At 53.8% G+C, this 26052-nt stretch overlaps 8 protein-coding genes across 8 annotated transcripts; 1 reads left to right on the top strand and 7 right to left on the bottom strand.

Moving 5' to 3' along the window:
* Window positions 1–4704: 4704 nt before the first annotated feature.
* Window positions 4705–5739, top strand: M406DRAFT_254593 (uncharacterized protein; the record flags this gene model as incomplete). Its single annotated transcript, XM_040916972.1, has 1 exon — window positions 4705–5739. The coding sequence occupies one exon, from the start codon at window positions 4705–4707 to the stop codon at window positions 5737–5739; it is 1035 nt and encodes a 344-aa protein (XP_040777691.1).
* An 887-nt stretch (window positions 5740–6626) lies between these two features.
* Window positions 6627–7791, bottom strand: M406DRAFT_253974 (uncharacterized protein; the record flags this gene model as incomplete). Its single annotated transcript, XM_040916931.1, has 2 exons — window positions 6627–6968; window positions 7114–7791. 2 exons carry the CDS (start codon window positions 7789–7791, stop codon window positions 6627–6629), a joined length of 1020 nt encoding a protein of 339 aa, XP_040777690.1.
* Window positions 7792–10255: 2464 nt separating this feature from the next.
* Window positions 10256–11692, bottom strand: M406DRAFT_345131 (adenosylhomocysteinase; the record flags this gene model as incomplete). Its single annotated transcript, XM_040922041.1, has 2 exons — window positions 10256–10268; window positions 10356–11692. The coding sequence occupies 2 exons, from the start codon at window positions 11690–11692 to the stop codon at window positions 10256–10258; spliced, it is 1350 nt and encodes a 449-aa protein (XP_040777689.1).
* A 908-nt stretch (window positions 11693–12600) lies between these two features.
* M406DRAFT_345129 (uncharacterized protein) lies at window positions 12601–14373 on the bottom strand. The gene is made up of 2 exons (XM_040922040.1): window positions 14249–14373; window positions 12601–13992 (listed from the first exon to the last, which is right to left on the bottom strand). The coding sequence occupies exons 1-2, from the start codon at window positions 14300–14302 to the stop codon at window positions 12964–12966; spliced, it is 1083 nt and encodes a 360-aa protein (XP_040777688.1). The 5' UTR covers window positions 14303–14373; the 3' UTR covers window positions 12601–12963.
* A 1080-nt stretch (window positions 14374–15453) lies between these two features.
* M406DRAFT_337672 (uncharacterized protein) lies at window positions 15454–16198 on the bottom strand (the record flags this gene model as incomplete). The annotated part of the gene is made up of 3 exons (XM_040921279.1): window positions 15454–15664; window positions 15732–16105; window positions 16136–16198. The coding sequence occupies 3 exons, from the start codon at window positions 16196–16198 to the stop codon at window positions 15454–15456; spliced, it is 648 nt and encodes a 215-aa protein (XP_040777687.1).
* Window positions 16199–17629: 1431 nt separating this feature from the next.
* Window positions 17630–19538, bottom strand: M406DRAFT_345128 (mitochondrial carrier; the record flags this gene model as incomplete). Its single annotated transcript, XM_040922039.1, has 5 exons — window positions 17630–18209; window positions 18241–18255; window positions 18300–18719; window positions 18914–19106; window positions 19509–19538. 5 exons carry the CDS (start codon window positions 19536–19538, stop codon window positions 17842–17844), a joined length of 1026 nt encoding a protein of 341 aa, XP_040777686.1. The 3' UTR covers window positions 17630–17841.
* Window positions 19539–20951: 1413 nt separating this feature from the next.
* On the bottom strand, window positions 20952–21499 carry M406DRAFT_76101 (uncharacterized protein; the record flags this gene model as incomplete). Its single annotated transcript, XM_040925933.1, has 2 exons — window positions 20952–21329; window positions 21431–21499. The coding sequence occupies 2 exons, from the start codon at window positions 21497–21499 to the stop codon at window positions 20952–20954; spliced, it is 447 nt and encodes a 148-aa protein (XP_040777685.1).
* A 562-nt stretch (window positions 21500–22061) lies between these two features.
* M406DRAFT_287649 (uncharacterized protein) lies at window positions 22062–24511 on the bottom strand. Its single transcript, XM_040918748.1, has 5 exons — window positions 23893–24511; window positions 23640–23821; window positions 23397–23577; window positions 22737–23338; window positions 22062–22656 (listed from the first exon to the last, which is right to left on the bottom strand). Exons 1-5 carry the CDS (start codon window positions 24332–24334, stop codon window positions 22432–22434), a joined length of 1632 nt encoding a protein of 543 aa, XP_040777684.1. The 5' UTR covers window positions 24335–24511; the 3' UTR covers window positions 22062–22431.
* Window positions 24512–26052: the final 1541 nt, after the last annotated feature.

Genomic DNA, 26052 nt, shown 5'->3' with positions numbered 1-26052 from the left:
CCTGACCTAACCTGGACCCGACCTGAACCTGGGCTGACCCTGTCATCTTTTGGCTTGGCCAACCCCTGCCCTGCGGCACTCCTCATCCTCCTGCCTCCCCCAAAACGTTGCATCTGCTACATAGTACAGCGACTGAACCCTGGTTCAGCCCCTGGCGCCGTCCCCTTTCGCCTACTGTGGGCATGTTCTGCACTGTTCTTGTGGAGAGGCTGCCACCCTGTGCGTACTGTGTGTGATGGCAAGAGAGAAGGTTCGTCTCGTAAAATGCTCCTCCCCCGTGCCCCCCTGTCGTACCCACCCCTGATGCTTGTCGACTTTTCCCACCACTCCCACTCACTTTAATTTTTTGTTTTGGGGGCTGGTCCTTTCCTCTCTGTTTCCTCGTTCAGAACGCAAGCTTGGCCTACGATCCATCCTTCTCATCCGATCCTCAGCATACATACACGCTATCCCATATACGACAGTTCCCGTCCCAGCCATCTTTCTCTGGCCCTGCTTTTTCACAAACAAGCTACTACTACTACTAGTACCCTTTAGAGCGTACTGTGGTACTAGTACTCTCCTTACCTTGTGGGCCGCCCAGACCTGCACCCATACACCCTGATGGCTCCTGCAGACAGAGAGCCCTGGGGAGAGGAGAGGGGGGGCAGGGCCCACCGCCGTACCAGGACAAGGACCGCCGAGCCGTGGAGCGTAGTTGGGTTGTGGGCTAGGTTTGAACAGTGAACTGTGTGAACAGCCAAGCAAGTGAATGAATAGTGAAGGGTGGATCGTAGTGAATGGCGGACAAGAGGGAGAGAGAGAAAAAGAGAAGAAAATAAAAAAGGGCGGCACGGATTATGACAGGACAGCACAGCGACAGTAACAGTATCAGAACCAGCAGTGGGCGGCACAGGTGGATCGGTTGAGTGGGTGCTCGCAATCCCAATTCGGTGGGTGCATGCTCCCGTATGTCCCTCAATATTAATAAAAGCAAACCCCAGGCAGGAGGAGGAGGGGAGGGGGGAGGGGCAGCAGAGAAGAAAAAGAGAAGAAGAGGAAAAAAATTATGGACCTCGGGCTCCACCATCACCTGCAGCCTCCTTCGTTACTATCCAGGCCGACTCCAAATCCGACGTCGACATCGACACCACTTTCACTCCCTGCCGTGACTGCAATTCCAGGCCACTCCCAATTGGCCGCCTCCTCCTCGTCCTCGTCCTCGTCGTCTTCGCCCTTCTTGTCCCCGTCCTTCTTCTTCTTCTTCTTCTTCTTCTTCTTCTCCTCCACCACCACCATCTCCTGGTCCTTGCCCTCGTTCTTCTTACATTGACGCGTCCTCCACCCTGCTGCCGTCGACCTTCCACCACCACTTCTCCAGACACTCGCCTCTGCACCCGTTGATACCCGCCCTCGCCCACGACGCTAACACCACGTCCACGATACCAGCCACTTCAGCAGCAGCCTCTTTTGGCCATAACCTTATTTAAACATCCTCCTCTACATCACCCTATATTTCTGTCGTTACTGGTCCACTGTTCTCCCGCCTCGACTGGTCCTCGCAGGGAATCGTCGTCTATACTGCCTTTCATCAGCACTTTTTTTTTCTTTTTGGTTGTTTTCTTACCACGTCCATCCAGCTGCAACCTGAGGACGAGACTTATAGTCTGTCCCGAGCGCAACGAGAAGCAGCCGTGGTGGAGATATATATACACACACATATACATACATAAATATATATTATCCCCCACGGTCGCTCCAGACAGGGACACACAAACGCAAGTCGCAAGCATCGGAAACTGACCAGTTTCGCGATTATACTGTTCAAATATTCATCAACCTCGACCTCCATTCTATAGGGCAACGGCCCCGCCCCCTTACGACCTGCCAGCAGAACCGCCAGTAGTTTCTGCGGCAGCAGTGGCATCGAAGCCAGCACTAGCACTGGTCGATCCGAACAGCCTCCCAATTGTCAGCAGCAACAACAACAACAACAACCCCGACGACCCTCTTCTCCCCGTCCTCGACCCTCCTCGTCCGCGTTCGGGGTGCATGCCACCAGCTCAAAGGCACACAATATCCGCCCTCCTCCTCCTGACCTGTCCTCGTTCGCCTCCTCTCCCTCTCCGTCCATGTCCCACCCTCCTCAGCCCGCTGGCCCTCCACGCCAACACCAACAACACCAGCCACAGCCACAACACCACCAGCATCCGCACCAACACCAGCAGTCACCGCAGGATGCTGTTGTCCCGCCACCGCAACAACACCACCAGGCCGTAAGCTACCCTCCGCCGGGTCCTCACCATTATGTGACCCACGGCCCTCCGACCGGACACACGCCCGCGGCCCAGTACAGCTACCCTAGCCCTGGGGGACAATCTGTTGATCAGTATCGTCAAAGTCCGACCGGCCCGCCGCCGCACCAGCTTGCGCTTCCCAGTATGCGCAGCTTCGACCAGCAGGGCCAGCAGGGCCACCACCACCAGCAGCAGCAGGCGGCGCTATCACCACATCTTCAACAGCAGCAGCCTCAACCTCAACACCACCAACCTGCGGCGCAGTCTCCCTATCCTCAGGTCCAGCACCATACGCAGCATCAGCCCCAGCATCCCCAGCAGCAACAACCACAACACCACCCAAATCCGTATCACCAGATGCACATGTCTCCAGGGGGCCCGATGGGCTCGACCATGGCTCCTGCCCCGCACATGAACTACTTCCAGATCCAGACACAGCCCTACGTGCAGGAATCCATAGGCATGCGGTACGGACTGCCGCCGGGGTTCTACGATCCAAGGATGCAGTTGGGCCCCGGGAGGCACAAGAAGGTATGTACCGTGTGCGCATCCTCGCACCTTTGGTCGTTTTTCTTCTTCTTTTGCTTCTCTCCTTCTTTTGCCAGGGAGGGGGGAAATTCTGGGTGGAAGAGGGACTTGGCCAAGATTTTACCTCCTGAGCTGGTCACGCAGGCAGGTTCCTTGCTGCGTGCAGGCGTCGACGGGGCTTCGGGGCTTTGAGACACAGAATCATGCGTTTCTTCTTCGCCTCCAAGGTCCCTGGGCTGTCACTGACGGTGGGATGGTGTTGCTAATAGGAGATCAAGCGTCGGACCAAGACTGGTTGCCTAACTTGCCGGAAACGAAGGATAAAGGTGCGTTGCGATTGCCATCTGTGTTTTCTTAATGTCATGACCTGTTCCTCCCTTCCCCCTTTTCAATACTCCCTTTTCCCATCTACCATCATCACCACCTCCCACCTTCTCGGCTCACCGTGTTGGGGATCCATATCACACTCAATGTGACGAGATCTGGTGGAGGACGAAGCTATACGAGAGATGTTGGCTGGTTTCCAAGATGCCATATCGTGTCGAGGAGGAACGCAGCATGGGGGTTGTGAGAGGCTCTGGTCTCCATGAAACATGCCCTACTACTGCGTGGAGAGGAAGCATATGAGAATGATAAGATGATCCGCTCGCCTGGTGGGGCATTGGAAAGTGAGAGGGTTTCCCCTTTCCCAAACATGACTTAGTGCGTGGCGTGGCGCGGTCTCTTGTCTAGCGGGCTCGTTCGCGTCAACGGTTGTTTGTGGGAATAGGATGGAGGGTGTCTGACCAGGGGAAGCCAAGGTCGACGACCCATCCTTGACTCTCAAAGAGAAGAAGCGCCCTTGGGGTTCCTAGCTCTTGCTGGGTTCCTGGGTTCTGGGGTTCTGGGCACTTGATGGACTCTTGGCCTTGGAGTCCTTGTTCGCTTCTGTCCCTCTACACATTCTTTCTCTCTCTCTCCTTCTGGAATGGAAGGCCTCTTGGGTAAAGAGGTGGGCTCGGCCCGAGGGAGACAAGAGGAAGACTAGAGACGGGCACAGGCAGCAACTAGGTTCCCACGTGCCAGGGAGAAAACAAGGAGACACCAGGGCCAAGCAGCACAGAAAGACACGTGAGGCAAGGCCTGACTGACGTCCAGTCCGTCGTCTTGTCCGTCTGGTCTCCATCGTCCCGTCCCGACGCGTCGTCCCAAGATCACACAACCCCTGTTGCCTTGTCTCGCCTGCGCTGGTTGTTCCTGCATTCGCTTCCGCCTGCTCGGCTCGCCTCAGGGCATCATCCATCCACTCTTTTCTCTCCACTGCACAGAGCTTAGCCTGGTGGCCCCACCAGCCGTCACGCACCAATTGCTGCTGCTGCTGCCTGTCCCCTTCCCCCTTCCTGCTCTGTCTCTCTCTCTCTCTCTCGCCCCTTCCCTTTCTTATTGCCCTTCTCGCCAGCTCATGTGGGTCTGTGCAACTTTGGGGCTAACGCGTTGCTGTACGCTCCTGCTACCTTTCTAGTGCGACGAGACACACCCTACGTGCAACAACTGCAAGAAATCCAAGCGCGAATGCCTGGGCTACGACCCTATCTTCAAGCAGCAACAGGGCCCGAATACCCCACACCCTACATCCAGCGGCGAAGTCTCTCCCTCGACGCCTACGACCGGCGGCTCCACCGCACCCTCGGCTGCGCAGGCGCCCTACACCACGCATCCCACGCCCATCCTGACCCCCAGTGAGCCTTCCAGCGCGGCGACGGGCGAACCCTGTGGAGGGCCAGAGACGACAGCTTTCAAGCCTCAGCAGGGGCGCGAGGTAGAGAAAACCTCGGCCAACATCGACCCCAACCTGGCCTCCTCTTTCGCCCTCGTCGGTGCCGGCACCGCACACCACGCCGCCGTGTCCACGACCGATTTCATGAACCAGCAGCCCGGCGAGGCACTACAGCTGAGAGGAGGAGGAGGCGGCGGCGGCTCTCCTTTCAACTTTACCTCCTCATCGTCAGCCGACCCCCTCTCCCCCCAGCCCTTGCCCTCCCCTTCGCCCCCCTTCAGTAGTACGCCTGCAGCAAGCGCATACGCTTACTCGAGTTGTCCAGCAAAGATGAAAGTCGATGACCTCGTCGCCATGTCGGGGGCGGCGCCCCCCGAGACGAACCTGATGCCCACCCCGCAGTCAGTGGAGGAGCTCACCAGGATCTACTACGAGATCTACGCCCCTGGCCTCTGCCATTTCTTCGAGTCCCGCTGGTTCAACTTCAAGACCGAGGGCCACAACCCCGTCTCCATACTTCTGCACAACAGGCCGCTCATCTCCCTATTGGGCAGCTTCCTCGTCTCCCTCCACACCGTCAACGCGGACCCCGTCCATACCGCCTTCTGTAGCCACATCGAAACCCGTGTCGTCTGGGCCCTGACGAAGCTGGCCTATACCACCCAGCTCGGCGCCAACACGCCGCGCGACGATCCCCTGCCTGATGACAACGCCAGCGAGGCCAGGAATCGCGTCTGCGTCGTCGAGACCCTCCTCGAGGGCGAGGATCTGACGACCAACCCTCTGTTGCCGCCTCCTAGGAATGCTGACCCGCAGCGGCGTAAAGAGTACGACTTTTGGTATTCTCTGGCTGAATCCCTGCGCTTGCCCGACCGCGCTGATCGGCACCAGCTCCTGCAGAGGATGCGCATGCTGCTAGACGGCCGCGAGAACCGCGACCTGCTGTATTCGCTCGCAATCATCCGCCATCTCGCCCCTGAATACGAAACGGGCTGGGAGGATAGGGTGCCGGACCATCTGAACGAGAAGGACCCTCTGAACCAGCTCCACGTGGCCATCCAATTCGTCAAGGCAGAGAGCTCGCCGACCGGTGGTACCACCAACGTCGTGCGACATTTTGCACACCTGGCCATCAAAGCCCTCATCAACCCTGGAGTGAACCTCTCCAAGAAAGCCTAGACACACTCCTTGGCAAGGCACACATGTTCCCTAGTCAATCTCAACGCGACAGGCTTGGCATGCGATCCTATCCCTGGCGGAAACAAAGTATCTCACACTTGCCATCATCATCATCATCATCATCATCATCATCATCATCATTCATCAAGAAAACAATAATGAGAACTATTTACGGAGCGAGGAAGAACTTGGCCCTGTTGTTGCATATAGCGTTGGGATTGAGGGCGCAAACAGCAAGTGAAACAGGGGTTCACTTAGCTTCTGCGTCGTCAACATGCGATTTCGAGGAAGGGAAAAAAACATCGTTCATTTTCATTCAGGGAGGTGCAAAGGGAAATGGGAAAAGCAACGGGTAGGTCTGTATCATAGGCATCATTCTTACCAGCAGAAACATTTAGTCAAGGGGCACCTCGGAGGTCGGGACAAGCAAACACAGTTTGGGAGTCGGCGATCACTTTGGTTTATGGTCACGGACCAGCCGACATTGTATTTCTAGTACTTAATTAAGCAAGGCGGCAGTAGGCTATACTCGCCGCCGTCTGTACCATATGGGAACTCAGATGACTTTTCTTTAGCCTTTCAGAATTCCAAGTCCGAAGTGAGGTCCATGGTGGTCTACAAATCTCTACTGCGCATGCCTTGCCTGGAGGGAAGACACACGTTCATCTGTAGGTTGATGGAGCAATGAAATACGAAACAAGGCACAGACACATTAGACAAGATGTGTGACCATACTTCCTGCGTCTTGGATTGAGATTTCACGCCAGCCATCCTCTTCCTCTAGCCGTGATCTAATAGACAAGACATATTCTCTATCCTTGACACACACACACACACACACACACACACACACTTCACACACACACGCACACATGTGCACACGCCCCTCACTCCATATGCCTCTGCTCAGGGACGATGCTCAGCAGCTTCCCCTCCTCGAGGGCCTTTCTCACGTTGGCCATGGTCCACTCCTCCATCTTGGCCATGGTCTGCGCCGTCGACGTGCCCATGTGCGGGATCAGGAGGACGTTATCGTTGGCCAGCAGGCCCGGATGGACCAGGGGCTCGTTCTCGTAGACGTCAAGGCCGGCGCTGGCGACTTTTCCCGTGTCGAGGGCCTCGACGAGGGCGGCCTCGTCCATGACGGCGCCGCGGGCTGTGTTGACGATGATGATGCCTTGCTTCATCAGGGCGAACTGATCGCGCGAGATGATGTGTCTTGTATGTTGCTGTGCGTGGGGCGTGAGTGAGTGAGTGTGGAAGGGCGGATCAGCAAATTTGTACACTGTGCTGAGTTTGGTTTTGTCTGTATGCATATATATTTTGATATACATGATATACATTTATAGTAAAAACAAAAGAGGGTAAACTTACATTGAGTGGTAGATTCAGGCTCAAGACGTCACTCTCCCGAAGCAGCGTCTCAAAATCCCTATACTCAGCCTTACACTCCCTCTCCTGTTCGGGCCGCAGCCTGTTCCGGTTGTGGTAGCGGATCTTCATGCCAAAGGCGAGGGCCTTCTTGGCCATGTTCTGGCCTATGCCGCCCATGCCCAGGATGCCCAGCACCTTGCCCTGGGGGTCCTGGCCCTGGCGGGGGGTCTCCTCCGGGCAGGCCCCGCGCCACACGCCGCGACGCATGTTGCGGATGGAGAGGTTGAAGTTGCGCAGGGCGCCCAGCATGAGAAACATGGCACAATCGGCGGTGGCGTCGTCGACGGCGGTCTGGATGTTGGAGACGCGGATGTTTCTTGCCGTGCAGGCGGGCACGTCGATTTGGTCGTAGCCGGCGCCGTTGTGGCAGATGAAACGCAGCGACAAGGGCAGCGCCGCCACGAGCTCGGCGTCGACGCGGCCCGTCACGTCCACGGACTCAAAGGTGCGGAAGGCCACTGTGCAGCCGTCGAAGGCGCCCGAGCGGCACTCGGCGAGGAAGGAGGCCCTGTCTGTGGACTGGGGCACGACGATATCGGCCGTGCTGCCAATGGCCGCCCAGGTGGCGTGGGCATTCTCGATAATGCCGAGCTGGAGGACACGAGGCCGCGTCGTCATCGTGGGTAGCAGATGCCGACTGATTGATTCTGTCTTACACACATGTACACACACACACACACACACACACACACACACTTGGCTTGGTCTGAAGGAAGGGAAGAAAGAGGAGGAGGAGGAGGAGGAGGAGGTGAAGGTGAAGGGAAGAGAGATAGAAGGTTTGCTACCTTTGGATATACACCCGCCGTCGTCCCTCGTTGTAGCTTTGATCACCACTAAGCGATGTGACCTCGATCTAAATATTCATACATACAACTGAAACCGTCAGCGAGAAGGATCTCGTCTAAGAGGAGTAAGAGAGAGTGAGATCACAATCACGAGTTACACAAATCAGACACACCCAGAGGTTATATACACACAAACACACACACAAATATATATAATACAACAACAGTAACAACAACGACGTCAACAACAACAACAACAACAACAACAACAACAACAAATGTGATATGAATATCGTTTAGCGAACGGAGCGATGTTTTAGACTCCCATGACGTTCTGGTTCGGGATCCGCCATCGCCAATCACGACTCGCAAAGGAGACCGTCGACATTGGCATGATTGGATGGGACCGAGGAAAAGGAGTCATGCAGATGGATTGCGTGCCCTCGGGATGGAACAGGAATAGGAGGATTGCGTGGTGGTGTAAAACGGGTGCGCGCGCGCGTGTGCGTGTGGGAGGGAGGGAAGAAAAGACAAAAAGAGACTGGAGATAGGAACGGCATCGGCATTGCAATATCACTTTGAAGGAGGGGTGATGTGGTGTGTGTGCGTGTGTGTGCGTGTGTGTAATCTAGCACCGGGCACCGAGAGGACCGCAGTGCCGAGCAATGCCCAAGTGACATCTTCTCCATCCAATCCAGCACGATAAGTAAATGTATATCTGCAGAGGGAAGAGAGGGGGCCAAGAGGGGGGAGCACAAATCTCGTACATGAGAAAACCCGAACCGCCGACTCTGTTCTCCCTCTTGACCGACTCTGGAGTCTTGGGCATGTGTGTTGAGGTGGTCATTATACATATGTTTATATATATTTATACACATATGTTCAATGACTGTCTGTGTGTGCATATCTATATATACACCCATGACAATAATGGTTTATAGATGGTAAAAGAAAAGAGAGAACGGGAATGCATGCATGAGGGGATCAAGGGAAGAAGAGAAAAGGATGGAAAAAGAAATTTAAAAAGAATAGTGTTAACTTACAGAAACTGATGGAGCACGAGACGTTGATGTATAGTATGTCTGCCGTTGCACAGGTCGTGGACAGGGAACAAGTGGATGGCAGGCAAAAGAACAAGTTTATCTGGCCGAAAAGAAAAAAAGAGGGAGTCAAAAAAAAAGAAGAAAGGAGAAGAAGCCAGTGCGTACTCTGTGTGACTGAATGTTATCAAGGTTTGTTGTATGCAACTATACTTTGGCAGTCGGTCCGGGACTCCAAATGATGGTTCTGAATCAAACCTACCGCGTGGAGATATACGAATACATTACATAGTATTATTATACAGTATGTGCATAAGTTACTCGGTATGAAACCGCCCTTTTTTCTCGTCAAGAGCTGCCTTGCTTCAATGCATGGGGGTCCACTCCGAGACCGCTCCGGCTAATCTCCACCGGACCGGCCTATTCCTACGCAGCAATATACATATTTGTTGCAAAGGCCAGGCAGTAAACAAGACATGAATGAGACCTTCTTTTTTTGGGCTGACGGGCGTGACGCAAAATGGTTTACGACAACAGAGAGAAGTATACCAAGGTAGCGAGCAGGGAACAGGTAACAAAAAGAAGACGGTACAAGTCACGATGGCCTCAGTCGCACAGCATGGCATGGTTTGGTGCTTGAGCAACCAGCTTGCTCCCTTGAGACGTCTTCCTGTCTTTTAGAAGTATCTCCCGTGTCTACTACTATTCTTCAGGCTTCGGTTGACGAGCCAACCCCCATCGTCTCCTCCGCCCATCTCGCCCACGCTCTCCATCAACAGGCTCTTAAGAGTGTTGCTGCACTGAGCACGCTTCTCACGTGTCTCTCTCGCTTCAAACGCCTTTTTCCAATCGTGCGCGTGGGGGGGATATCAATATATCAGTGGTATAAGTCGACCCAACGCCATTTTTGTTGAAAAAAAGCATGCTGTTGTTGCCCCACCCCACCACGCATCCGATTCAATGCCTTCATTGCTCCTGACCAATCTCCCATGGAAATAAGTAAAGGAAAAAAAAAAAAACCAAAGAAAAAAAAAAGGACAGCAAAGCAAGGCTGAGATGCCAAACCATGTCCTACAGAATCGTCGACATCATTATGCTGTTGAGAACATAGACTATTTTGGCGAAAACCCCCATAACGCAATATCGCTCGTCAGGTCATGTGATATTATGGCGAGCTACGTTGTTGAAACATACGCAGGCACGCTCTCTCTGTGTCTCTCGTACAAGGGGGCAGTGATTGGTATATGTGTGTACTGCTTAGTAGCGGTAGCTGGAGGGGGAGAGAACAAAATGTTAGCGAAGCTGGTCAGGTAGGAAGATGAGGAAATTGGGAAAGGAGAAAGGCGGTGTCACATACTGGTCGCTCTTGTAAGGGCCCTCAACATCCAGACCAAGGTACTCGGCCTGCACGGGGGTGAGCGCGGTGAGCTCGACGTTGACGTGGTCCAGGTGCAGCTTGGCGACCTCCTCGTCCAGAATCTTGGGCAGGACGTAGACCTGCTTCTCCAGCTTGCCGGTCTTGGCGAAGGCGATGTACTTCTCGCCAAACGCCTTGTCCTCGTTCTTGTACAGCATGATCTGGGCCAGCACCTGGTTGGTGAAAGAGCAGGACATGACAAAGGACGAGTGGCCGGTGGCGCAGCCCAGGTTGACCAGACGACCCTCAGCCAACAGGATGATGTGGCGGCCGTTCTTCATCAGGTAGCGGTCGACCTGGGGCTTGATGTTCTGCACGCTCGCGGCGTTGGCCTTGAGCCAGGCGACGTCGATCTCGATGTCGAAGTGCCCGATGTTGCAAACAATGGCGTCGTTGGGCATGGCCTCGAAGTGCCTGCTGACGAGGATGTCACGGCAGCCCGTGGTGGTCACAAAGATCTGGCCGAGCTTGGCGGCGTTGTCCATGGAGATGACCTGGTAGCCGGCCATGGCTGCCTGGAGGGCGTTGATGGGGTCGACCTCGGTGACGAGCACGCGGGCGCCCATGCCGTGCAGAGCCTCGGCGCAGCCCTTGCCGACGTCACCAAAGCCGGCGACGACGGCGATCTTGCCAGCAATCATGACATCGGTGGCACGCTTGATGCCGTCGATCAGGGACTCACGGCAACCGTACAGGTTGTCGAACTTGGACTTGGTGACCGAGTCGTTGACGTTGATAGCGGGCACCAGGAGCTCGCCCTTCTTGAGCATGCGGTACAGGTGGTGGACGCCCGTGGTGGTCTCCTCAGAGACACCGTAGCAGTCCTTGAGCATCTCGGGGTACTTGTCGTGGACGAGGTGCGTCAGGTCACCGCCGTCGTCGAGGATCAGGTTCAGCTTCTTGCCGTCCTTGAAGGCGCTCAGCTGCTGCTCGAGGCACCAGTTGTACTCCTCCTCCGTCTCGCCCTTCCAGGCAAAGACGGGGACGCCTGCAGCGGCGATGGCGGCGGCGGCATGGTCCTGGGTGGAGAAGATGTTGCACGAGGACCAGGTGACCTCAGCGCCGAGGGCGACCAGCGTCTCGATGAGGACGGCAGTCTGAATGGTCATGTGCAGACAGCCAGCAATGCGGGCACCAGCAAGAGGCTGGTCCTTGGCATACTTCTGGCGGGTGGCCATCAGACCAGGCATCTCGTTCTCGGCCAGCTCAATCTCCTTGCGGCCGAAGGCGGCGAGGGACAGGTCGGCGACCTTGAACTTGTTGGCGGGAGCAGACATTGTCGGAAAAGGTTGTAAGTGAAGCACGGGGGAAGAAAGGGAGGAGATTTGTAGACTCTGTGGCGGTAAGAGCAATGGTCAGCGCTGTGGACGAAGACTTTAGAACAGAAGAGAAGAGACACCTCAACTCTTTGAGGAGGAGAAAGGAGATGATGGAAAAGGAAGGAGGAGGAGGAGGAGCTTTTTAAGAACGAGACGAGCTGTTGGGGGGTAAAAAAATCTGAAGCCCGTTCATGTTCGGTTCGGCGAGTTTTCCAACAAGTCTCCGTGCACACCCAACAGCTCCGAGCTTGCTCACTAGGGGGACAACACAGTAGGAATTGTGACTAGATTTAGCCAAGACAAAGTTACTTACAGTGATCAATCCCGTCACAGGAATGATTGAGGACAATTGAAGAGAGGAAGAGTTGCTGTTTGATTGCGGTGGAAGGGACAAGGAAGAAGAAGAAAAAAAGAAAAGACGTTAAGGGAGGGGCGAGGAAAGTCTCGTGTCTTAGGAGGGGAAAAAAGTTTCGGGGGGGGGGGGGCGTTCGCCTTGGGAAAATGGAGGGGAAATTGCCATTTTGCAGCTCTGGGCCACCCAAAATTCGACCCTGACCCACAAGCGTGCTCACCCCTGACGGCCCTACTGGTTGGCTGGACTGCAATGGGCAAGTGTTGGAGGGGCGGGGCATGTTTTGGGAGGGACCTTGGGCGAAAGATAACCCCCCCCCAAAATACACTACCAAAAACTACAACACACCAGCTGGATGCATTTCCTAGCATGTAATTTCAGCTGTCATCTTCTCTTTGTCTGCTACCATAGTACCATAGTAATGAATAGTGTCTCGATACCTAGCAACATTTTGGCTGCTACAGTGTGGCAAGGTATGATTGACTTGTGTGGTCAGTTAAACATAAATATGCGTACGGTGATTGATGTAAATAAAATCGGCAGTCGACTAGACGGCTCGTCTCTGTTTCTGTCTGTATATCCTTCCAAGTACTGTCTAGCCCTCTCTGCCCGGCAATACCTGCCAGCCCGGCCCTGTAACATCTTGGCAGGATATCCATCATCACCTTGTCCCATACCGACAATCCGTGATCATCTCCTTGGTTTTTGCTTGTCTTTCCAGCTTTCTACATGCCTTGAGGGAGAGATCCATAGCGCACTTGAAGTGATCGCCTGAACGCCTAAACCATGCAGCCCATAGTTTGACCGTTTTTCGACCTCCTCCACCTAAACAACAAGATTCAGCCACTCCCCTCCTTTTGACCTTCTTGAACACCCCTTACTCCGGCAGCAGATTACCCCGGACAGCAAACATCTTGGCGCTGATGTTGGCCGTGAACCCATCCAGCTGCCGGCTGTACTGCTCCACCTGCCTCGCGTTCAGCATGCCCTCCAGGCGGCTGGGCTCTGGGGGCAGCTTGAAGAGCCTCTGCCACTCGTCTTCGGGCAGCAGCGGCTGCTTGGCTGCGGCCCGAGAGGCATTCTCCGCCTTCCGCTTAGTCTGCCAGGCCGTGATCTTAGTTTGTTCGCGCGCGAGCTGCCTCTGGTAGTACTGGTGGTTGTTGAGATCCGTGTAGTGCGACTCGACGCTGTCCAGGAGCAGATCGCACGTCTTCTCCAGGAAAGGATCGATGGACAGGTCCAGGGTGTCCAGCGAGGGGTAAGGGGGAATCTGGACCGGGGCGCGCTCGATATCGGCCAGCGACGAGGGCAGGGGCACGTCGGGGTCAGTGGGCGGCACGGGCAGCTGGTGCAGGAAAGAGGTCAGGAGGTGAGAGTTGTGGATGTTGACGGGCAGCTCCAGCAGGATATCCCTGTACGTGAGCTTGGACTTCTGCAGGCTGTCGGTGGTGAACTTGCCCTCCTTGTAGGCGGCCATGAAGGTGCTGGACAGGCGGAAGGCGCGAAGGCTGAGTGATCCCTGCGAGGAGCGGCTGACATCGTGGACGAGGGCGACGACGTTGTTGTTCTCGCGCTGGTAGTGGTACTGGTTCTCGATGAAGCCCAGGTTGATGAAGTTGCCCATGGTGGCGCTGGTGTACCATCCGACATTGTTGGCGTCGACATTCACCTCCTTGAGATGCCTTATCATCTCGTTCTGGTAGTTGATGTTGGCCTTGGCGCGGGGAGCCGCAGCCGCCAGGCTGGAGGCATCGTTCTGGTGCGAGTCGGCGCTGGCGACGTCGATGGTAGGGAAGGGAAAAGTGTTTGTGACCTCGAGGAGGCCGTTATTGTCCATACCCACCAGAGATCCGGTGGCGGTTGTAGGGAAGCTGGTGGAGGAGTGCTTGGTGATCTTCATCACCACCTAAAGTCGCAGCAACAAGAAGAGACATTAGCCATCGTGATCAAACACTACATATATACATATTGATCCTTTCCGAGGACCAGATAGGTCATCATGAACCAAGAAGAGTCTTGACATCGCGACAGATACGCGGCGAAAAGGTCGCGAGGTCGCGAAAGCCAGAGACTGGAGAGGTGGGGCAGTAGGCGGGCTTGGGTGAGGAGGGTAGACTGGGAATCTAGAATAAGGGAAAAAATGGGTTGTATCAATAGCATACCAGGGCTTCGACTTGCACCGACTTGATGGCCTCATCCTTCTTTGCGTCCGCCATGATTGCAAACAGCAGATTTCCCTCTGCTCTCCGTATTATCTTGGACAAGGGTCGACGGTCGTGGAGGAGGGCGTGTCTGAGGGGGGGAGAGGAGGCGGTCCTTGAGCGACTTGGTTGTTGAATGGAGGACGATAGTTTTTTGAGGTTTTGGTGCGGCGCGTTTGGTGGGGCTCCTAGACAAAGCAAAGGGGTTCTGATTGGCTGGGGCACTTCGGTCAGGGAGTCCCGGTGTTGCCAGTGTATGCCCTGGGAGTGGTTTAGCGGGCTTTTGGAGGGGCAAAGGGCAGAGGGGCGGCGAAGGCCCAACCTCCAGCGTGCCGCAGTGAGCCAAGCTCACTATGCCTTCTAGTGTAGCAGCGCAGCGCAGTACACTGGTAGTGGCTGGCCAGTAGACAAAGACTATGTAAATTATCCAGACTCGAAGCCCGATGGAAGAAGAATGTAATGTGTAGAATTCCTAGTCAAAAGAATGCCGTCTATCTTTCTTCCATTGCCCCTCTGCTTCCTGTTCTCCCCGTCCTATTATATTTCTTATCTCCATTTGCTCAAGATAAAGAAAAATACGTGATCACTCACCCTCTGAATGCGACCTGCTGTTTACTGCTTTAGGGGGTTGTGTGTTAGGTATACCGCGCTGAACCGCGGCGGATGAGCAACTGGATCGTCACACTAGGGGGTGGAAAAAAAGACCCATAATCATTATCATAATACCCCCAAACCTCATCCCACTCTCATCCCACGGCTCCCCCACGCCAATGTTGATTTAGAACAATCTTAAAGTCAGCCTCTCCCGTCCACAGAACACACTTCATCTCCTGACCCATCCTCTTCTTCTTCATTTCACGCCTGCTTGGTCAAAGTCTACCCTTTCCCCCGTGTCCGTGAGATGACCAAAAACAGCGGCCGTGCGCTCGAGGCCCAGACATGGTCGTGGGCTCCAACACTGAACTATCCGACACCTGACTGATACGATCATGTCGCACGTTCTTATTCTTCCTACAACCCGGTACACCTCGGGTCTGGTCTGAGCCTCTTCACCTTCTTTCTTCCCAGTCGTCCACTTTCGACGCTGGTGGTGTAGCGAACGGAAGCACCGAGACAATACCCAGCCAGCCAGTCCACCACACGAGACGGGACTGGTGTCGTCCCGTCTACGTCCATTTGACAATCTTCCAGTTGTTCACACCGTCATCGATGATAAGTCGATGCTGGTCAATCTTCCATTCCGAGTACATCGATCGCGCTGCCCCTGCCGCCCGCCGATGATCTGGCCCAACGCTTCCCTTCTTAGCGTCCTCCTGCGATCTCCAGATACAGGTCGCCAGATTGCGCAGGTCCTCATTGGGAGTGCCGAACCAGTACCTGCCAGGCGGCGAGGGTCAGTGCCCCGTCCGAGGGCTGGAAGAAGGGGAGGGAAGAGAGCACTCACTTCAGGAATCCGCCACTAGCCATGGCCTCTGCGTGCGCCGCCTTGTCGAGTGCCCCCAAATCTGGGTACACGGTGGTAACTTTGATCTGCGATCGAAAGGCGACAATATACCAGGAAGTTTTCCTAAAGGCATGCCGTCTTGCCATCGCCAGCTCTCGCATGCGCAGGATCACCTCGTCCCAGTTGAACGCCTCGTCGTAGGATGCAGTGGCATAGTCGTCCCGCACTGGCGCCATCCCCGCTAAGGCCTCACTCAGGATCTGGCTCTCCATGTCCAGCGTCTCCAGATCGAGGAGGTGTTCCTGCTCCACATACGGAGAGGCTACCAGGTACCGTTGGGAGAGAGGCGAGGTAGGCAGAGAAATAGTAGCAATCTCGTTTGTCACAAGCTCTCTGCCCGTCACCAAGGCCGCTGTCTTTTCCCACGGTACGGGCCTTGCCGTCACGATGTCAGACAGGTTGGTCATGGCTGGAATCGTACGCTTCGATCGATGGTGGTTGATGGTTCTGTTGTGCGCTTCTCTGTCTAGTGGCTCGCCGGCGACGACTAGCCGAGCGTCTCGATCATGGGGTGAAATGTTTATCTGGTGGGTTTCAAAGGTTGGTTTCTCTCGCTTTCTCCGTCTCTTTTGTCTCTCTCTGTGTCTCTCTCTCTTACCCTCACTCTCTTTCTCTGTAGGGAAGCTTCTGCAATTGAGAGATCAGAGAGGGAAGGTGGTGTCCGAGGCCTACAGCATTAAGAGCAAGAATATGGTGACCCTCGTTTGGGACGCTCTGAGGACATGCGACACCGAAATGGCGAGCTCGGCTGATCTTAGACCATCGGCGGCCAAGAAGACATGACACGACCCCAATGACAATTAAGGCATGTAGCCACTGGTACAAGGATCAGGACCCTTTTTTCTTCTTCTTTTCGCATCGAGAGTTCGATGTTCTAAGAAAAATGAAAAGGCTTTCTTATCTCGCATCTCCACGCCCGTTGGTCATCTGACATCGGTGAGCTGTTGCCCCCCTTGGTCTATTATCTCTGGGCCAGATATCGATTTTATCTAATGCTCTGCGGCGCGTCAAGAAAGACTGCAACTTTATCATTGCCTCCCCGACCTTGAAATCTCCAGGGTACTTTGTGGGCACCGCCTGGTCACTCGAGCGAAGTACTGTGCCTAGCCCACCCGGTTGTCGACAGCGTCCGCGCGAGTTTTGTCTAGCGCTTGATATTGCTCTCTGGCGGCGTAGATGGCGCCATACCTTGTGTGTGCCGCTCCCGTCCAGGCATAATTAGTCAAATCTTGTCTTCCTCCAGGGATAGCACGGCCGGATCCCCCGAATTTTACCGCATGCTTGTGCTAGGTTTAGCAGCCTGTGTGCCTGGTTCAGTCTTCATCCTTTCTACTTCCATTTTATTCTCTTTCGTTTCATCATGTTTCTCTGTCTCTCTCTTTTTCCTTTATCTCTTCCTTTTCTTCCTTGTCCTTGTCTCCTGCTAATCTTTGTACTATTATTACTCACCGCTACGTTTTCATATGCCTGGAGATTAGCCCACACCGCTCAAAGGTGACCCTCCTGATGCATGCTATCTATAGGCTATTCATCGCAGGCCGCCCGCTCACACCCCCAACATAACTCTCGACACCGAATCAAGTGTGGGAAAGGAAGACAAAAAAAGAAAAATCAGTGGCAGGATCGATATCTGATATGGCAGTTCATGGAGATTGGCTCTTGTTGGGGCAAGCATTTTGTTGATCTCTGCGGATCTCTGCAGCGATTTGCATATGCAAGACGCGTGCGTGCGTGCGTGTGGGCAGGGGGATTCGAGTAGTGCATACATAGTAGAATTTCTTCCTGGGTCAATTTCATGCATGACAGGGGCGATAGCGAGAGAGCACATGGCAGATTCAACAAACCACATGGGTCGGATTTTGGTTTTGACTAACTCTCTTGAGCGTTCCGTCACCTCCGTGTGCCCCTCATGTTACTGTTACAATCTAAAAGAAATCTACCGTTGGAAACCACGGAACAGCAGACCACAAATAGGAAGCACTTTGCGCACAACCTCCACCTCCTCAACAAAGTGTGCCTTCGTTCTCCTTAGATAACGCTGTGGGCCTGATTAAAGGTCCTCTTCATCCTCACCGGCTGTGCCTTTCAACCACACTTTGGCGACCTCGTATGTGCCGAGATATAGCCCGCTACCAATGGCGGTCCATGCGGCTCGCAGGAGGCCGCCTCTAAACAGACCTTGTATGCCTCTCTCCTGGTACACGAGGCGGGCCACCTGCAGGCTGCTCACCTTCTGTCGTCTTGGTGCCTCTCTAGTCTGCTCCTGAGCGGTGGTGGCCTTCTCCTCTCCAGCAGAGAGCATCATGCGGGTCTTGACCACATCGGTCGGCGTCGTGATCACCGCTGCAACCGCCCCAGAAGCAGCTGCACTCGCCCCGTTGACGTAGGCCGTCTCGAGAAGCCCGCGCGTCAAGGCCCCTCGCTCGATTTTTCTCTCCCCACCGCCTACCCCTCCTGCTCCATCCTTGACAGTGGTGGCATTGTTGGTGGCTGCAGCGTCCGTCCTGCGGTCCCTTCTTTCCCAGATCTGCCGCCGTACCGCCTCAAAGATGGGGAACTGGATGGCCGTGAACGGCAGGTTGCGCGCCACGAGGGCTGTGTAGCCTGTCAGCAGGCGGTGCGCGGCGCCCGATGCACCGCCAGATTGGGAGACGATACGTAGCGCCTGGATGGACGTGCTGCCCCTCCACCCGCCGGCGCCTTTGCCGCTGCTGCTGCTGTCACCCCTCGAGCGGATCATCTGGGCGTTCTGCTTGATGACCTCGGCGGGCGTGAGAATGAGACATGATGCCAGTTCTGCGGTGCCTGAAGCCAGGGAGTGGATGAGTGGCGTGGGCACGGTAAAGCCATTTGGGAGGAGGGCATTCTGCTTGAAGAGGGTAGAGTAGAATGTCTTGGTAGCCTCATAGGTCGTGAAGAAGATGCCGGCTGTGAGGGATATGCATATCAGCAGGCGGTGAGCCCCGTGTTCGTCGTGGTCGTGGTCGTGAGAAGAGCTCAGAGAGAGGGGAATAGAGAGAGAGCAAGAGAGACAGCAAGAGAGACAGCAAGAGAGACAGCAAGAGAGACAGCAAGAGAGACAGCAAGAGAGAGAGCATGGGTCACGCAGTGCGGTTACTTGCCGGCGGGAAGTGTGGCTACAACGACGCTGCCCACGCCCTGGTAGAGACCTCGAAATACGGTAGCTCGAGACTGTCTGGCGGCAGCGGGTTCTGCTGCAAAGGTCTTGAGGTAGTCCTGGCTCTGATATCGGGTCTTGATGGTATCGAGAGGGTAGATGAGCAGGTCGATCGTGAAGGCAGCGGCTGCGCCTGCCTAAAACCCGGAAGAGAGGGAAAGAAGATAAAATGGTCAGCCTCCGTTGATTCTACACCAGAAAATGCATCTGATGTCACATTTTTCTTGTCATGTTGTGACTCTAGTGTCTTCAGAAGATTGAAAAGAAAAGATAAAACAAGAATGTCGAGAATTGGTGCGATCTCTTCCTGATTACGGCACCGTGAACTGCAAGAATATCACATCAGAACTAAGCAAGCTTCTGATAGACAGACAGTCACACTGACCCATATCCACCATAGCCTGAGACTGAGCTTTTGTCCTCCAGGATTTGATTTCATGAAGACCGTCCATCCGGTCCTGTCATTTCCAAAAGGACGAGGTAGGCAATGCGTGCTCTCAGATGGACTGGTTGGCTGATCGAACGACTGGCTGACTTACCAATACAATGTCCGTGTTTGAGTTGCTCATCTCATGATAACAATCAAGATTATCCGCAGTAGAGAGGGAGGAGAGACACTGCCTGGAGTCTAAACTCACATCAACCGCAGCGCAGAAAGAATCAGTTGATGGCTTATTGAGGGCAGCGGTTCAATGACATCAGCGTCCACAGCAGGTTCAGGCTCAGCAGAGAGGATCCGTGATTTGCTCTTAGTCATCAACTCCCTGAGCGCCTCCTTTGCACCTTCCATTATTTTGGTTGTCCCTGCTCTGATTATATTAATTAAACCCATGTATTCTCTCTTTTCTTTTTACTCACAATTTCGGATCACACCGACTTCACTCTTGTAGGTACCCACAATGTTCTCAGACTGAGGGAATCCCGTGCAGGAATTGTTTATCTCGTGCTCTTGACATCACTGACCACTGCAGATAAGCACCATTACACATTTCCAAACGAAGGCAAATTCCAGGTTGTTATTATCTTTGTGTGTTAAGAAGAGTCTCTCTGAACAGGAACCTCAACCGCAAGTCAATCCCGCAGATAACAATCACTACTAGTTGCTATTGAAGCAATAATTGGCGGCCAGGACCCTCGTCTGGACCTAGCTTCTTCTGCCCAGTCATTGAAGCTCGTCCGCATCCGACGCATGTTTCCTCAAGAGGCATGCCGTCCACAGGTGCAATGATGAAGCCTTACAGGTACGGAGAGCTGCCGGGAAGGTGCGAGGGTCCTGGTAATGAAAAGGGACCTGAAGACGGGTAGTGAATGTCATTGGACAAAGGCCTGTCGATTTAACACTTGGAGTGTGAAAGGAGGAACTGAAGGCTGAGAGAAGAAGAAACGAGGTTGAGGCTTCTTCTTTTCCGTTTCCCCATGCTATGGTCTCGGACCCTATTGCTCTCGAAACTAAACCCCGAGCAAGGAGATGGCATGATGAAGTCATTCACCTTGTCAACACCAGCGACGGTCTTGTTTCTATCACTTTCATCACAATTTATACACATCGAGACGCTCTTGTGTCATATCTTGACAACACCGGGCACGAGGAGAGCTTCTCAAATATCACGAGGTGGAGACTCTGCCTCATCCCAGACAAGTTCAGCTTTCTCACCTAGCACTTGTAGAAAAGGAACAGATAGGCTTTCTGTAATCAGACCTTGATTGCCATGATCATAGATTTGAAGAGTATGACGAGGAGGCAAGACTAACTTTGGGCACCTTGCTAGGAGCTGTAAGGCCGACAAGGAAATTTGAGGACTAATTACAGGTTGTCGAGAACTATGTCTGCCACCGGTCTGCGACCACAAAAACGAAAACATGTCCTCAATTACCACTGCCGTTACTCGTCTCCCGATCATATCCCACACCAATCCATTCTCGCCCTTTTGTATAAGTACCAGGCTCAAACCTCCCCCTTGCCACAGAACCTGGCCAGCCGCTCAGATACCCAAGGCCATGAGCATGGCAGACACGAGCTCCCAAACGAAGCCACCAATAGCACGAGCCCCGTCAAACATGACGACGAGAAAGCCGATGGCGGCGGCGCCGTAAAACACACTGACGACCACGAAGTCTGTCCAAGTGGCACGAGAAGCCTTCTTGGATCCCTGGGGGCTCGGTGTGACGACATTGCGCGACATGGAGCCTGGGACATACATGACGGGGAATCGAGCGTTCAGATTGTCGGGGACGAGATCGTAGAGATCATTGATGTAGTTCTGGAACGTCTTGGGGGGAGTCGTGGTATTGCCGTCGTCATCAGAGTTGTCCAATTTGGGCGAGACGTGTTGCTCCTGCTCAGCCTTGTTCTTGGTATCCTGCGTACCAGAATAGCGTCAGCTACCAAGCCAAATATATCGTATGGTAACTTCCTCCATCTAGGAGGCTGGGAGGCGAGGGGTAGAAGATGGTTACGCACATTGGGGCTGGTCGCGCTCTGAGCGCTCACGCGACGTTGAAAACCGCCGCTGCCGTTGTCGCGAGCCATCGTTGCTGTGTTACTTCAGTTCTCGGTGACGATTGATGATGAGAACGGGTTGCAGATACGTGATGGAAGAAAGACTCAGATATTAAAAGCGCAGGGTCAAACGAAAGGATCAATGGAAGGCTAGTTGAGGTTGTTGATACGAAGTTGAGACTCAGAAGCAGAACTTGGGGGACCGTCACTTGTGCCTGCCCACAATTTTTCACTTACTAGACAGCAAGCCAATGTCTATCACAGAGGACAGGCAGCAGTACATTGCTTATGTCGTCAAGAGAACAATGAATTGAATTCAAGGATGGATTCCTGCTAGAAACCTCGCCAGGCAGGTCCCTTCACTTCCCTCAGCTTCAAGACCCTGATGGCAGATTCAGAGAATTCAAGGTTCTGAGGAAGAACCAGAGGAACTATTTAATATGACTAACTGTGTATTCTGGCCTTCCCTCTAGGTAGGTACCTTGTAACTCTTGCGATGATTTACCACCCTTTCCACTCTCCATAGGCTCGGAGATAATAGCCCACAAAGTCACACAACGAGACCTGGGTTGACAAGTATGATCTAATGAGTCAAGACGGGTAAACGTCAATCGCATTAATGACTATGAATTCATGCATTTTGGTGTGCCCGAGCCCAGTACGAAAAATGCAACGCAAGGCAGGCAGCATAGACCCCTACGTTTGCGCGACGGTATCAAGTTCATAAAGTCCATATCCGTTGTGTCGCCATCCACCAGCAAAATATCAAGTGCCACGGCCCGGTGCTGTTTCAAAAGGCAATAAAAGGCAAAGAAGAAATTGATGTCCTTTCCACGCGAATCCATAAAAACACAGACATAGCTGCTTCCACCTGCAGCTCACGTTACGGTCTTGCTGCGTCCTGCACGGTCGGCCAACTTAGCCTTCCAGCTCAGCTCGCAGCGCGAGAGGTGTAAATTCATTTACAGCTCCTGTTTGACCTTTTCCTTGGCATCACCAGCAGTCTTCTGCGCGGCATCGGCACCGGCATTGAACTGGTCAGCGACCCACTGCCAGGTGCCTCGCACAGTCTCGCTGATCTTGGCAAAGAGCGTCTCGGACGGAGAGTTGGTACCGTACCGCCAGTAGGTGGACTGCTTACGAGCATAGGCCCGCAGCTGGTCGATGGTCGATCCTTGGGGAACGGCCTGTGCACAAACAAGGTCAGCAAATCTTCTCGTGTGAGAAATCCTGATGGCTTTATCGCCTGGAAAGCTGCGAGACTCACCACTCCGTAGCTGTCGAGGTAACTCTTGAGATCACTCTCGCTCCACGTGTCAAAGGCACTGGACTTGGCCGAGTCCGTTGCCTTGCTAAGGTAGCTCGTGACGGAGGCGTAGTGGGTACCGCCTGCAGACGAGGCCGATGTATAGGCGGACTGTGCGGCGCTGACGAGCTCATCACGAGTGGCACCCGCCTTGTCGGCGGTCTTCTTGGCGGCAGCATCACCATTCTTCTGGAGATAGTCCTTCAGGTTCTCAATGGAGTAGTCGTCAAATGACCATGAGCTCCAACCGGTCGCCGCCTTGTGGGCGTTCTTGCGAACCAGAGCGCGGAGCTCGTCAGTCTTGGACGCTTGGGGTACAGGGACACCGCGGGCATCCAGATACGACTTGAGACGGCTTTCGGACCAAGTGTCCACAGCCTTGTTGAAGGCATCATGTGCAGCCAACGAGGCATCACTCGAGGTCTTCGCATACTGGTCTCCAACCTTAGAGGTGGCGGCTCCAAACGCAGAGGCGGCGGTGCCAGAGACAGTATCACCGAGGAAGTCAGCCCTGTGCTTGCGGACGAGAGCACGGATCTCATCAAGCTTGGTGCCTTGAGGGACTGCGGTAGCATATAAATTAGCAATGGGAGTCTTAGAAGCGCGTCTTGATTGACATACCGGGAATGCTGTTCTTGTCGCAGAATTCCTTCAACTGCGACTCGCTCCATGCATCGATGACCATATCAGTGAGAGTCGAGTACGCTGACTGCGCGCTGGCAGTGGCACTGCTGAGCTGCTCTTGGGACTTGAGGTAAGCCAGGCGGGAGTTGCGACGGACGCTGGCAATGAGTTTGTCGCGCTGCACATTTGGGTTAGGACGGATCTCTCATTCCAGTGTCGAAAGGGGTGGATCCCACTCACAGTGCTGGGCTGAGGGGCAGGGACACCATGTGTGTCGAGCCATTCCTTGAGGTCGGATTCAGTCCAGGTCTCGTACAGCCAGTTGCCAGGGTAGCTGGTTGCCTCTCCAAGCTTCTGGGCAACGGTATCATAGCTGCTTCGGGCCTTGGAGAGAATGGTATCACGCTTGCGGGGTTGAGGGACTGTGTTGGAACAAACAAGTTAGCACAAACAAAGCTGCCAGGAGGTACCAGAACCGCGAGAGTAGACTGACCAGGAATTCCATTGTGGTCGCAGAAGGCTTTCAGCTGGCTCTCGGTCCAGGTATCCAAGATCCAATCCTTAACGCTCGCGTACGCGTCCGATGCCTTGTCATCGGTCTCATACCAGAGACCGTGAACCTGGCCCACGAGCGCGTCTTTGTTTGCCTTCGCGGAGTCCTGGACGTCGACGCCCTTCTGTTGAAGGTAGCTTGTGAGCTGGGGGGTATCCCAGTTTTTGTAAGGAGAGATGACATAGCCGTCCCAGTTCTTCTGGATGAGCTTCTCAAGATCCTTGCGGTCGGCGGGGGTGGGATAGGGGATATCGTGGTCGGAGAGCCACCGCTCGAGCTCAGTCTCATGCCATTTGTTGTAAGCAGCCTTGGAGAACCAAGTGCTGGCAAGCGCAGCGTCAGCCACGAGGGCGACGGAGACGAGGGCCTTAAACAGCCTCATGACGGCGTATGGCCTGGTTGGTCCAGATGCAGCGTTGAGGAAGGAGGACGAGTTAGATGCAGTGGACAACAAACAGGACACAGGTCTGTAGGAAGCAGCAGAGGTAGTTGAGAAGGTGTTGATTGTTTGGTGATGATGATGGGAAGGGGAAAGGACAAGAAAATTGTAGTAGTAATGTTAGGGAGGGCAAGAGGCTCAAGGCAGGAGGAGAGGTGTAAACGAACTACCCTCAAGAGCAGAGAGCAGGAGCTGCCGTCAGAGCTGATGAGGTCAATCGATCACGTCACTGGTAGCTCTGTGAAAAGTGGCTTGCCTATGATGCCTGGCAGGTGGCAGCTTGGTGGGATCCAATGGGCGATAGGCTTGGCCTTTGCGCTGCCTTCGCCCCTTGTCTGCAGGTGGCGGTCCAATGTTGGCTAGACTCTGGCTCTGGAACCCGCGCGTGTTCAAACGTTTTGTATACATGCATGTCATCATATGTAAAGGGAACGGTCTAGGCCGGACACATAGGTAGAACCGCGTAGGGATACGACGAGGGACACACACAGCTACAATTAATCTGCTGGCGTTCACATATGTCAATCTCGTAAAGCCTATGGTATGTGTATACTGTGGCACAAGCTGGAGAAAGTCAAACGAATTCAGATGTACCACAAGATTACTCGACAGTACACAGGTGGTTTCGGGCATTATGTCATGTATAGCAACCTCCAAACGACTTTGTACATCCTGAGACCTGCTCCCGCGACGGAGCTTTCAGTCCTGCTACTGAGTGCCATCCCTACAACATGACGTAATGAGGTACACCTGCAGACGTCTGAGAAGGCTAAAGAAAGCCGCCACAGAAGGCTGGTAAAGGTGGTCATGTTTTGTTCTCGACATCTCGGCAGGATTGGCTCGTCATACTGGACCCTATTGCGTGTGTTGACTTTGCTGTCGACAGCACTTCCTTCCTCTCTCATCCTAAGATCTCCCCCGATCTGATGGGGTAGCGATGCGATCCGGTCAGAGTGCTCCGGTGATGTCATCTGATGATCTCTGCCAGCCCTTCTGAGGAGCTTGGGCCATTTCCCCACAAACGGCCATCCCCGATATGGCCCAGTCAGCCCTAACCCTACTGAACGCGGGACCGTTGATGATATGATTAGTGAGATACAGACAATTCATATGATACTTTTTTGTTTTCTTTCCCCCTACTCTCCTCTCTTTTCCCTTCACATTAGTCTCAGAAGCCTGCCCCTCGCTACTATATATTGTACAGCAGTATCATCGTGATCACCTTGTGCAAACGCTTGTTGACAACCAGTGTCGGTGATTTGTATTGGTTATTATTGATAATTGGTATGTCTCAAGTCAAGAGCACTGCATGTAAGAAATCTATGATTAGAGTTCTGGATCTGTTATTCCATCCATCCATTCTACTAAATGATTTTTTTCATTTGTTCTCGCTTCGTCTTCTTCTTCGCCCGCCAAGAACAACGAACATTGTGGCAGATGGGAGGGGATCGCGGTACAAAAACCCTAACCCTCATATTAAATCATACTGTACCGCATGCATGTGATTAGCCATGCGGCCCTTGCCCACTATGGCGAATAGCAGGTCAGATTTAGCTTTTTTTCTCTAATATTTTTTTCCGCAGCGGGGTGTTTGCGCATATGCTAGGCGCACGTTACCATATAGGAGTTATACTGATTTCTTTGGCATCTTCAATACGGAA

Source organism: Cryphonectria parasitica (assembly GCF_011745365.1).
Source record: "Cryphonectria parasitica EP155 unplaced genomic scaffold M406scaffold_3, whole genome shotgun sequence".
Taxonomy (NCBI): domain Eukaryota; kingdom Fungi; phylum Ascomycota; class Sordariomycetes; order Diaporthales; family Cryphonectriaceae; genus Cryphonectria; species Cryphonectria parasitica.
The sequence above is the reverse complement of the archived record's forward strand: the minus strand, read 5'-3'. Positions and strand labels throughout refer to the sequence as shown.